The sequence below is a fragment of the Rhizophagus irregularis genome, chromosome 30, assembly GCF_026210795.1.
Source record: "Rhizophagus irregularis chromosome 30, complete sequence".
Taxonomy (NCBI): domain Eukaryota; kingdom Fungi; phylum Glomeromycota; class Glomeromycetes; order Glomerales; family Glomeraceae; genus Rhizophagus; species Rhizophagus irregularis.
In genome coordinates, this window is record NC_089458.1 from 2,645,082 (window position 1) to 2,657,964 (window position 12,883).

Consider the following 12,883-nt stretch of genomic DNA (forward strand, 5'->3'; position numbering starts at 1 on the left):
AACCAAATTAATGCACAGGCAACTTTAAGGCGTCTAACTCTAAAATCTCTAAATGCTTCCGGATTACTCTCAGATTTACGACGTATAACTAAGACATCTAGTGATGATGGATGTCGAGGAAGTTTTGTAGCAAATTCTTGGACGTCCTGAGGAAAATTAATTACATTTCCACGATATCCATGTTGTCCTCCTCGAAGTCTGTAGACTGACATTACGGGAAAAATTCTTGCAATCAACATTTCCTCGATTTCTGTGAAACCCTGAAGTTCATCGGGCACTTCTCCTGGGTTCATATTATTGTCCGCCGAGAACTTTTTTGGAAGGTTCTTATTTTTTAGAAATATCGTCTCGCTATGGCAACGTCGGCATTCTCCTTTTATCAGTACTATAGATGGGAAGCTTTCTTTGCAGGTAGGACAAACAGCATGTTTGAATTTGTCAACTTTGTCACGAAATTTCTTCAAAAGATTTTGATCGCTTTCACTTAGTGCATCAGCCGCAACACGTATTTCTGCGCCATCTGCGCCATCTGCGCCACTATCTTGAGACTTTTGCTGCGGTTGTTGCCGTTGCGAATTTAAGTCTTGATCCGTTGTGTTTTGGATATTCTTCAGGTAGTTTCTTCTTTCACGGTAGTAACTAAGACGTGTTTCATGTTGTTCATTCATTTCCGCTGCTAGCTTTACGCATTTTCGTTCTTTGTCACGTGCGACACACGCCTCTCGCTCTTCTGCGTCTTCCCTTGCTCTTTTTTGCTGTCTGCTTCCACATTGCTTTGCAAGGCGTGTTTCACGTTGGTTAGGTGTTTCATTTTCTCTAGCTTTACGTTTTCGAAGAGCGTCACGACTTATGAATTTATTTTCCATTATGTATACTAAAGAGAAATTTCATAGTGGCTAGTATTTTACTTGTTAATCGAACATCGCATATCATGATCATCACTTCAAATTACTATATTTAGAATAAAATTAACATTAATGTAATAATTATGCAATTTTTATTAATTTTTTAATTTTAATAATTGTTAATGAAATGATCATATGATACAAGTTTCGACACATTTTATTTTGTTCTGTTTATTATATTTTTACATTTATTATAACATTTTTATATTAAATATTTATTACACATTTACACATTTAATATATTGTTCTATTTATTAGTGCATTTACTCAATTATTTATCATGTTTTGTTTTCTAATTCTAAGTTTGCAATTCTACAAGTAAAATTTGATAAATAAGGTGATACAAATTTTTCCGCTCCGGACTCTCAACGGTTTCCATTTCCTAGTATACATATCAATATATCATCATCGAACTCATCAAATCTTTCATTTATTACTTTGATACAATGACTTCGGAATGCAGGATTTAATGATTTGGGTAACTTTTTTAATGTAGCTGCAAGTTTTGCCAAGCTCAGGAAACAATCTGCAAGTGTAGCTCTTCTCGATTTTAATGAAAGTACCGCTTTTTTTAGAGGATCCTGAACAAATCCAAGAACTCGTAAATTTGAAAAAAAATTTCTCGATTGAATAATCGGTTTTATTTTATCATTTGTTAGCACTTTATCATGATCGCTGGCCATTTCTTCTAGTGCTGATTCCAAATTTATTACTGAATTTACGGATTCACTAGCAGTAGTCCAGCGTGTCTTGCAATATAATTTTAATCCTCCTCCACTAATTCCTTTTTCTTTAATTATTTGAGCAAGTTTTGCATTAGCCTGATGAGAACTTCTAAAAAAGGTTGTCAAAATATTAACACATTTTAATAAACGTTCCCCAAACTTCTCCTTGACGATGTCGCATGCAATTAAATTGATAGAATGTGCAACGCATCGCACATTCTCAATCTTTGGATGATTCTCATGTATAATTTTTCGTGCATTACGAACATTGGCCGCATTATCGGAAACTACAGCACATATTTGATCTTTTCCAATACCTTCTATAACCTTTTCAATTACCGTAACTAGATATTCTGCAGTGTGCGAATTTTCAGACAAATCAGAAAGTTGATAAAGATATTCTTTACGCGACGGAGTCATTACAATGAAGTTTCAAATTGAACGATGTGTACCAGACGTCCAACCATCAAAGGCTAAATTATAAATTAATATTATATAGTAAGTAAGATTAAATAAAAATGACGTATGATAGCCTATTTAATTTAACAAACTTAACGTTAAATTCATTCCCTTTTCAAGCTCAGAATTAACTTTGAAGTTCACTTGAGCTAATTCACGTTCAAGTAGTTGATTTACTAATACTTCCCTTGTTGGTGTATTGTACCCGGCATTAAGTTCTTTTATAAAATTGATGAAAAAGAGATGTTCCACTACTCTAAACGCAATTCCGCACGCAATAAAAAATTTAACTAATGCACGATTAATTCGTGTAAATCTTTGTTCATTAAGCTCTGTTGAATCATGGTAATCATCCATGTTACTTTGACCTTCAGAGTATTTTCTTTTTTTGGATGACTTGGACTTATCTTGCCATTCCATTACTTTAGTCATATACCTTCTAACAACTGCTCCTAGCGCATCTGGACAATGGTTTGAAAGATGCTCTTCGAGCTTTGAAACTTTACCGCGTGACCATGTATTCTTACAGTACTTGCAGGAGGCGGCAAATTTGCCAGAACCAACAGCTTCTCCTTTATTAATATCTTCCCAAATGCTATTAGATGGCTGACCTCCTCTATTTTTCTTTTTAATGAGTGAATCTTCTATGTGATCAGTCATTTGAAACAGTTTATTATTAATTTTATTATTAAAAAAATGGAAGAAAGTAAAAGAAACTTTAGTTCAGTGTTAAAGGAGATGACGGAATTAGGTTTATTAAATGCATGTTACGCATTTTCCTTTAATGAATATAAGCCCCTTAAAAAAAAACTGTAAAAACGTGTAATATCATAATATTAATATGGGAGTTAGAAATGAAAATTCTAACACTAGATAAAGCTTAAAAGAACTAAGACGACGGTAAAATATTGAAGTTTAATCTTTTATCTGTAGATTAGTGCTCTGAAAAAAATCTGATCTGATTTGGGATCCGCAGATTTGATCCGAGTCAGATCGGTTCGGTTTTTAAAATTTGGATCCATAGATCAGATCGGATTTAAAAAAATCTGATCCGATCAGATTCAGATCAGATCAGATCAAACATGAGAAAATCTGATCCGATCTGAACAGATTTCGGATCAGATTTTTTTTTTAAAAAAAAAATCATTTTTTTAAAAACCCTTTCCTGGACGAACGGACGCCGGACAACCAAGATTTAAAAGAACGAACTAGGTAAGTTCGTTTCTTTTTTTTTGTTATTTTTACTTGAGGGAACTTAATTAACGGTTCCCTTCTTTTTTATTAGGAAGCCTAGACGAACGAAGCCTAACGACCAGGATTTAAAAAAAAAAGAACGAACCTATGATGAGTTCGTTCTTTTTTTAAGGTTTTTTTTTATTTTTTATTTAAGGGAACGTAATTAACGTTCCCTTTCTTTTTTTAGGAAACCTGGACGTGGACAAAGTCATTAACGACCAGGATTTAAAAAAAGAACGAACTATGGTAAGTTCGTTTCTTTTTTTAAGTTTTTTTTTTATTTTTACTTAAGGGAACGTAATTAACGTTCCCTTTCTTTTTTTTTTAGGAAACCTGGACATGGACGAAGTCGTTAATGACCAGGATTTAAAAAAAGAACGAACTATGGTAAGTTCATTTCTTTTTTAAGTTTTTTTTTTTAATTTACTTAAGGGAACGTAATTAATGTTTCCTTTCTTTTTTTTAGGAAACCTGGACGTGAACGAAGCTATTAACGACCAGGATTTAAAAAAAGAACGAACTATGGTAAGTTCGTTTCTTTTTTTAAGTTTTTTTTTATTTTTACTTAAGGGAACGTAATTAACGTTCCCTTTCTTTTTTTTTAGAAAACCTGGACGTGGACGAAGCTATTAACGACCAGGATTTAAAAAAGAACGAACTATGATAAGTTCGTTTCTTTTTTTAAGTTTTTTTTTAATTTACTTAAGGGAACGTAATTAACGTTCTCTTTCTTTTTTTTTAGGAAATCTGGACGTGGACGAAGCCATTAATGACCAGGATTTAAAAAAAGAACGAACTATAGTAAGTTCGTTTCTTTTTTTAAGTTTTTTTTTATTTTTACTTAAGGGAACGTAATTAACGTTCCCTTTCTTTTTTTTAGGAAACCTGGACGTGGATGAAGCCATTAACGACCAGGATTTAAAAAAAGAATGAACTATGGTAAGTTCGTTTCTTTTTTTAAGTTTTTTTTTTATTTTTACTTAAGGGAATGTAATTAACGTTCCCTTTCTTTATTTTTAGGAAACCTGGACGCGAGACGAAGCTGAACGACCAGGATTTAAAAGAACGAACTATGGTAAGTTCATTTTTTTATTTTTATTTTTATTTTTTTACTTTAAGGAACGTAATTAACGTTCCCTTTCCTTTTTTTAGTACAAGGACCAGATCCGAACTAGATTCGGATCAGATTCAAATCGGATTCAAATGGATCCGAACCAGATTCGAATCAAATTGAACCAGATCTGATCAGATTCAGATCAAATTGAACCAGATCTGATCAGATTCAGATCAGATCAGATCTATTAAAATAAAAATCAGATCAGATCAGATTTAAGCTAAATCCGGTCTGAACCGATCTGTTAGGAGCACTACTGTAGATTATTTGATCATCTATTAATTGGTGTAACTTGGCGTAACTATATGCAAATCTTATGATCAACTATGCCGAAACTACGGAGAAACCTATTATAGAGGTTTTGGTATGTTTTGGCAGTTTTGCAATTTTGACAGGTTTCGCAATTTCGGCGTTTCAGCATTTCGGCACTATATAAGAGGTTTCACCTTTCGGCATTAGGCCAAACAGGTTTTGGCAAGCAACCTTAGGTCACGTGTATAAAGATCAGACCGAATTTTAATTGGTTAATAATAGATAAATATCGAATTTACTCGTCTCATAATTTTACCTTACATATAGTGACCTTTTAAATTTGAATCAAATTTACCTTGACTTTTGGAGACTTAAATTTTTTTAAAATTGTTTAATAATATTAATTTATTTAATATAAATTTAATAAAAAGTATATTATTTTTTATTTAATGTTACGAATTCTAAAAAAAATTCTAAAAAATATCTCATACAAATTCTTAGAAAATTTCAAAAAAAGAATCTATATGAATCTTAGAAAATTTCAAAAAAAAAATTTTCTATCAAAAACATCCATATGAACCCTAAAAAATTTTATAAAAAAGAAATCTCTATCAATCAAAGATATCCTATACGAACCCTAAAAAATTTCACAAAAAAAATCTCTATTAAAATATCCCATACGAACTCTTCCTATACAAACTCTTAGAAAATCTTTATCAAAATATTTCATACAAATTCTTCCCATACGAACACTTAGAAATCTCAAAATCAAAAAATCTCTGTTTATCAAAAATATCCTATACGAATTTTAGGAAATCTCTTAAAAAAAATTTCTATCAAAAAATATCTATACCCTTCCCATATAAATTCTTAGAAAATCTTTCAAAAAAAAATTTTCTATCAGATATCCCATACGAATCCTTCTATACGAACTCTTAGAAAATCTTTATCAAAATATCCCATATGAACTCTTCCCATACGAACACTTAGAAATCTCAAAATCAAAAAATCTCTGTTTATCAAAAATATCCTATACTTGTGTTTGGAATCGAATATATTCGAATACACTCGAGTATTCATTTAAATTTATAAAGTGTATTCGAATAATATTCGAATAAGTTAAATTTCCTTTTATAGTAATGATTTACATAATTTTTAGCCTGAATTATGATTTTAACTCAATTAAATTTAAGGATTTAATGCCCAATTAGAATTTTAACTATACTATATCTGGCTAAATGAATACTCGAATAACCACTATGCTTATTCGAATACTCGAATATACTCGAGTTATTCGAATAACTGTTATATGATTCCAAACACTATCCTATACGAATCTTAGGAAATCTCTTAAAAAAAATTTCTATCAAAAAATATCCATACCCTTCCCATATGAATTCTTAGAAAATCTTTCAAAAAAAAATTTTCTATCAGATATCCCATACGAATCCTTCTATACGAACTCTTAGAAAATCTTTATCAAAATATCCCATATGAACTCTTCCCATACGAACACTTAGAAATCTCAAAATCAAAAAATCTCTGTTTATCAAAAATATCCTATACGAATCTTAGGAAATCTCTTAAAAAAAAATTTCTATCAAAAAATATCCATACCCTTCCCATATGAATTCTTAGAAAATCTTTCAAAAAAAAATTTTCTATTAGATATCCCATACGAATCCTTCTATACGAACTCTTAGAAAATCTTTATCAAAATATCCCATATGAACTCTTCCCATACGAACTTTTAGAAATCTCAAAAAAAAAAATTTCTATTTATTCTATCAAAAAAAATTTTTCTATCAGATATCCCATATAAACTCTTCTCATATGAAATTTAGAAATCTCAAAAAAAAATCTTTATTTATCAAAAATATCCTATATGAATCTTAGGAAATCTCTTAAAAAAAATTTTCTATCAAAAAATATCTCATACAAACCCTTCCCATATGAACTCTTAAAAAATTTCACAAAAAAAATCTCTATTAAAATATCCCATACAAACCCTTCTATACAAATTCTTAGAAAATCTTTATCAAAATATCCCATATGAACTCTTTCCATACGAACTTTTAGAAATTTCAAAAAAAAAAATTTCTATCTATCCTATCAAAAAAAAATTTTTCTATCAGATATCCCATATAAACTCTTCCCATACGAAATTTAGAAATCTCAAAAAAAATCTCTATTTATCAAAAATATCCTATACGAATCTTAGGAAATCTCTTAAAAAAAATTTTCTATCAAAAAATATCTCATACAAACCCTTCCCATATGAACTCTTAAAAAATTTCACAAAAAAAATCTCTATTAAAATATCCCATACAAACCCTTTCATACGAACTCTTAGAAAATCTTTATCAAAATATCCCATATGAACTCTTTCCATACGAAATTTAGAAATCTCAAAAAAAAATCTCTATTTATCAAAAATATCCTATACAAATCTTAGGAAATCTTTTAAAAAAAATTTTCTATCAAAAAATATCTTATACAAACCCTTCCCATATGAACTCTTAAAAAATTTCACAAAAAAAATCTCTATTAAAATATTCCATACGAACCTTTCCATACGAACTCTTAGAAAATCTATATCAAAATATTCCATATGAACTCTTCCCATACAAACTTTTAGAAATCTCAAAAAAAAAAAAAATCTCTATCTATTTATCAAAAAAAATTTTTCTATCAGATATCTCATACGAACCCTTCCTATATGAACTCTTAGAAAATCTCTTAAAAAAAAACTTTTCTATCAAATATCCCATACAAACTTTTTTATACAAACTCTTAGAAAATCTTTATCAAAATATCCCATATAAACTCTTCCCATACGAACTTTTAGAAATCTCAAAAAAAAAAAATCTCTATCTGTTTATCAAAAAAAAATTTTTCTATCAGATATCCCATATGGACCCTTTCCATATAAACTTTTAGAAAATCTCTTAAAAAAAATTTTCTATTAGATATCCCATATGAACTCTTCCCATATGGAGTTTAAAGAGTTTTAAAAACTGTATAAAAAAAAATATTTTAAAACATGTTATTAAACCCGTTATTGAAAAAATCTAACTAAATATTATACAAGTTCGGAATTATAAACAATTTTACCTTAAATTACAAAACACCACTCCCCCTTCCCATATTCCTTACATTCCAAGTCCAGATTCGTTTCCAAGAGTCCGACGTCCTAGTTCTACAAAAAAAAAAGAAAGAAACATTAAAAACGTTTCTTAATTACAAAACACATAACCCCTTCTCCCACATTACCTTTATTATGTAGGTATGGTTTGACGGTTTATTCTGGTCTCCAAGGGTCCAGCGTTCTACAAAAAATAGGACCTACAAAAAAAATAAAATATATATATATATATATTTTTTTTTTTACTGCGTATCAACGAAATAAATGATCTGATTTTATAGCAGCGCTGAAGTCATATGACATACATATAGTTTGATAATCTGTAGATTATCTATTATAAAAAAAGCCGCTGGATCAAATGTTTCCTTTTTTTTCAGGTTGCTGGATGAAAACTATGACCAGATTTTTAGGTTATGTAAGTGGAAGGAGGATTATATTTTATTTTTTTGAGAAACGTTACTAACGCTTCTCTTTTTCTTTTTTTTTAGGTTGCCAAACGAATAATACGAACCGGACTTTGGAATTTAGGTAAAAAAGGAAGTTGGAAAGTGTATTTTTTTCATTATATTCTTTAAGAAACGTTACTAAATGCTTCTTCTCTTTTTTTAGGTTACCGGATGAAAACTACGAACCAGATTTTAGAATTTAGGTAAAAAGAAGGTCAGAGGTTTTTTATTAATTCTTTAAGAAACGTTATATAACGTTTCTTTCCTCTTTTTTTCAGGTTGCCGGATAAAAACTATGAACTGGACTTTGGAATTATGTAAGTGAAGGAGGGGAGGGATAACAATTTTTTTAAGAGAAACGTTCTAACGCTTCTATTTTTCTTTTTTTTTAGGTTGCTGAGTGAATAATACGAACTGGACTTTGGAATTTAGATAAAAAAGGAGGGTTGGGAAGTTGATTTTTTTATTATATTCTTTAAGAAGCGTTACTAAATACTTCTTTCTTCTCTTTTTTTAGGTTGCCAGACGAAACTACGAATCGGACTTTGGAATTTAGGTAAAAAGAGGGTTGGAGAGTGGGTTTTTTTATTAATTCTTTAAGAAACGTTATTAAATGTTTCTTTCCTTTTTTTTTCAGGTTGCTAGACGAAAACTACAAACCGGACTTTAGAATTATGTAAGTGAAGGAGGGGAGGGATAACATAATTTTTTTTAAGAGAAACGTTTTAATGTTTCTCTTTTTCTTTTTTTTAAGTTGCCAGACAAATTATACAACCTGGAAATAAAAAATTTGTAAATTGGAATGCTATTTGTCTTTATTAAATGAATGTTTTTTTAAAGCCAATCGGTCACTAATTAGCTATTCATTTGGTAGCTGATTTTCTTTCATTTTACATATTAAAGTAATAAATAAAAATCCTGAATTGCAAACCAATCAATAACCAATCGGTCACCAATCGCTTATATCAGATTGGTGACCGATTGGTGACTGATTGTTAATAATAAACTTAATATATTTATCAGAACAAACTCAAAAGCTCAGATTGAGTATAATTTGACTTGCTTTACAAAACTATAATGCTAAATTTCCACAAAATTCCTGCCATTTCCAGTCCATTGTTCTTTAATGACTTTAATTCATTAAGAAAAGGGTTTAATATAAACTCAAGTGTATGATAATTTTCATGTGATTTAAGATCATAAATGTTATCATAACATGCTTTATTTTATGTCCCACATTATGCCCATCACCAGATACACGTAGATGTATAGTGGGATCTAATGATTTCAATACTTTTTTTCTTTTAGATAAGGAATAATATAATAAAGAATATCTTTTACACTTTGGTAAACACCCACGCCCATTGTGTCAATAACTTCTTGAGTAATTTCTGGATTTGTAAATTCTGATTCATCATTAAATTCAAAAGTTTCTTTTGATTTATCTTTTCCATTCATATCAATTAATAATACTTTAACTAGTTGGTTCATGGAATTAGTGATTGCAATACGTTCATTAGAAACAGAATTTTCACGTGGTAAATGAGCCTCCACAGCTGCTAGCTCTCGATAAGAATCTCTAGGTATTTGACCTTGATCAACTGCTTTTACTACAGAATGAAATTTGTAGGTTTTATTGATCTCACTTTCAGATCCATAATTTACTTGAAAATAATTCATTTCATTAACAGAAAATTCAACATTTTTCAATATAACTTGATCAGATTGATGATAAACTCCTTTGACATCATTCTTGAAGTTAAATTGTATTCTTGTTGTGATTTTCTTGGCACACTTTTCAAGTGTTAATGGAATACAGTCAATAGCTGGTTTAATTAAATTCCCTCTCTTTCTTGTTTCACGTGCTTTTCGTACGCTATCTAACTGTAATCCAAACAATAAAGGACCTGAAATTTTAGCTTTAGTTTCCAGTTTTAATGACTAAAGCAAATAGTTTAATTAGGTGTGGAATTCATATATTCTAATATAATAATAAAATAATTAAAAATATTCCATTTAATAAAAACTTACTTGCTCATATTTAATTGCCGTATAAGTTGTAAATTTAGTTGAAGAAATGACGTGTTAAAAATTAGCGCCATATTTGATATGAAATTGAGGTGTTGTATTAATATAATCAATTTCACAACAAACAGTTCGTTTCTTAGCACCCGACCCCAAGTTGTTTCTACAACATAACCATGTGGAATTTTGTATGATTTTTTTCTGGAAGTATTATTTGTTTTTTTGCTCTTTGACTCCATTCCGTTAGGGTAAACTCCTTCTTTTATAATATTGTAATTAAAACTACGTTTAGTAATGTTATTTATGCGTTTACGATATAAAATATTGCTGTCAAGTGGATATGTGGAATCTTCTTCGACTTGAATTTCGTTTTCAACATTTTCTTGATCACTTGTATTTCCAGGCATTATTTTATTGTTAAAAAGATTAGTATTAGATAAATTAGATAATCAAATATGACATCATTTCGCTTTATTGTTTGTGTAATATTTAAATATATCGCGTTTATACAGTTTATACACATGTAAATATTATTATGATTTGTATAAGTGGGAACGTATAATGATCGTCATACTACCACCTGACCATCTGAGTGGTACAACTCTCCATTCCGTAAATCGGCAGATATGAAAAGTCCATTATGACCTTTATATTAGATATCTGGGGTCCTCTTTTCTGATTCATTTTTATATTCTTGAAATTTTCTTATAAAGTCTGCATTTAATATATCAATATCTCTATATTCCATACATATGTGCTGATTTTTGGAATTAGTCTAAATTAAGATTTTTATAAAAATTTAATATTTTAGTAAGATTAACATTACACAAATCTAAATTAAATATGTGTTACATATTTATGTAACTCAGATTTAATAAAAAATAAAAAAAATTTTTTTAATCAATATTCAAAAATAATGGTAATAACCACTTTTTTTTCCCCATCACTGCCCATCACTTTCATTTTTCTATTCACTTTTATTAAATATGACAAAAAAGTTTATAAGCAAATATAGCAGTTATTTTTAAGTGGTAAGTAAAAGAAAAAACTTAATATTTTATATACATAGATAAGACATATTTTTTCATAATTTTTAGCTTTAATTTATTGTTTTTTCTTTGTAAAAAATACATGCAAATAAAAAATAATTATGATGTAAAATAGTTGTAAAATGAATAATAAGATATTCTTTTTTTTCAAAATAACTAATTATATATTTGTTTTTTATCTTTTAAAATTATTTTATTAGATTTATTCTACTAAAATCCTTAAATGGCAAATAAAATCTTTTAAATAAAGTAAAAGAATTTGGGATTCTCTTATGAAAGTATTTTTTGGTAAGAAATAAAATTTTCAGATCGGACTTTATGCAGGTGACAAAATCGTGCATTATTATTCCTAGAGATATGCTAACGTCATCATTGTACATTCATTTGAAAGCTGAGAATTTGCTCTATCGTAAGAATCAAAGATCAGGAAAATTGGATCACTGGATGAGGCGTAATTAACGATCAAAGTCAAATCAAATTTAAAAATTAAAAATAAATATATTAGACGTAATTATTTACAATCCAGTGATTCAATTCATTCGATTTTAGGCTTATTAGATAGACCTCAATTTTCTCTTTCAAATGAATATAATTTCATTCGTGTAGCTTGCATCTACAGGTATTTAATAATTTTTTTTATATCAGATTTTATCAAACTTATAAAATTTTATATTAATAATATAATTGATGATTCCTAAACATCTACATATATTAAACGAATTATTTTAAATTTATTTTAAAGATAAAAGTTGGCATCACCTTAGGAGCAAAGATCATTCAAATTGAATCACTACATATGTAATTAATGATCAAATTTAGATAAAATTCAATAAATATACTGAACGTGATTACTGAACAACTAGTGATTCAATTCACTTGATTTTAGATTCATTAGATAGATCTCGATTTTCTCTTTCAAATGAATGTAAATTTATTTGTATAGCTTATTTCTACGAAGAATTATCAATGATTTTGTCATGAGAGTTATATTTGATCTTTTAAATTTTAATGATATCTTATATTAAAAAAAATTAAAAATTATATACTGTAATTAATTAGTTTTTTTTGCATTATCTAGTATAAATTTATTATTCTTATATAAATGATAATTTATATTTGCTTTAATAAAATTATTTTTGTGTAAAAAAATTAGATTCCAAGGATCGGCCCATATGACTTATTAATTTTAATAATTCTCCATCGGAAACTTCAATTTCTAAAACTTTGATTAGATTTTTTAACCATTCTAATCTTTTTTCTATTTCCATTTCATCATTTAATTCATTTTCATCTTCTAAATTTTCTAATTTTTTTTCATGACAGCTTTTACATATTCTTTCTATAAATTCTTTATTGTATTCTACTGCTTCTATTGCTTCTTTCTTTAATATTATTTTATTACATATTGGACATTCTATTGTATACATATAATGCCATATTCTTAATTCTTCTTCTATTCCTTTATCATCTAATTCTTCAATAGTTTTGTAAAAACTCATAAATTCTTTAGTTTTTATTATTTCATAT

General features: G+C 28.4%; 2 protein-coding genes across 2 annotated transcripts; both read right to left on the reverse strand.

The window, feature by feature from the left end:
* Positions 1 to 294: 294 nt before the first annotated feature.
* OCT59_021997 (uncharacterized protein) lies at positions 295 to 866 on the reverse strand (the record flags this gene model as incomplete). The annotated part of the gene is made up of 2 exons (XM_066146886.1): positions 295 to 311; positions 485 to 866. The coding sequence occupies 2 exons, from the start codon at positions 864 to 866 to the stop codon at positions 295 to 297; spliced, it is 399 nt and encodes a 132-aa protein (XP_066005984.1).
* An 8,703-nt stretch (positions 867 to 9,569) lies between these two features.
* OCT59_021998 (uncharacterized protein) lies at positions 9,570 to 10,714 on the reverse strand (the record flags this gene model as incomplete). Its single annotated transcript, XM_025309923.1, has 2 exons — positions 9,570 to 10,223; positions 10,454 to 10,714. 2 exons carry the CDS (start codon positions 10,712 to 10,714, stop codon positions 9,570 to 9,572), a joined length of 915 nt encoding a protein of 304 aa, XP_025188179.1.
* Between the last annotated feature and the right edge of the window lie 2,169 nt (positions 10,715 to 12,883).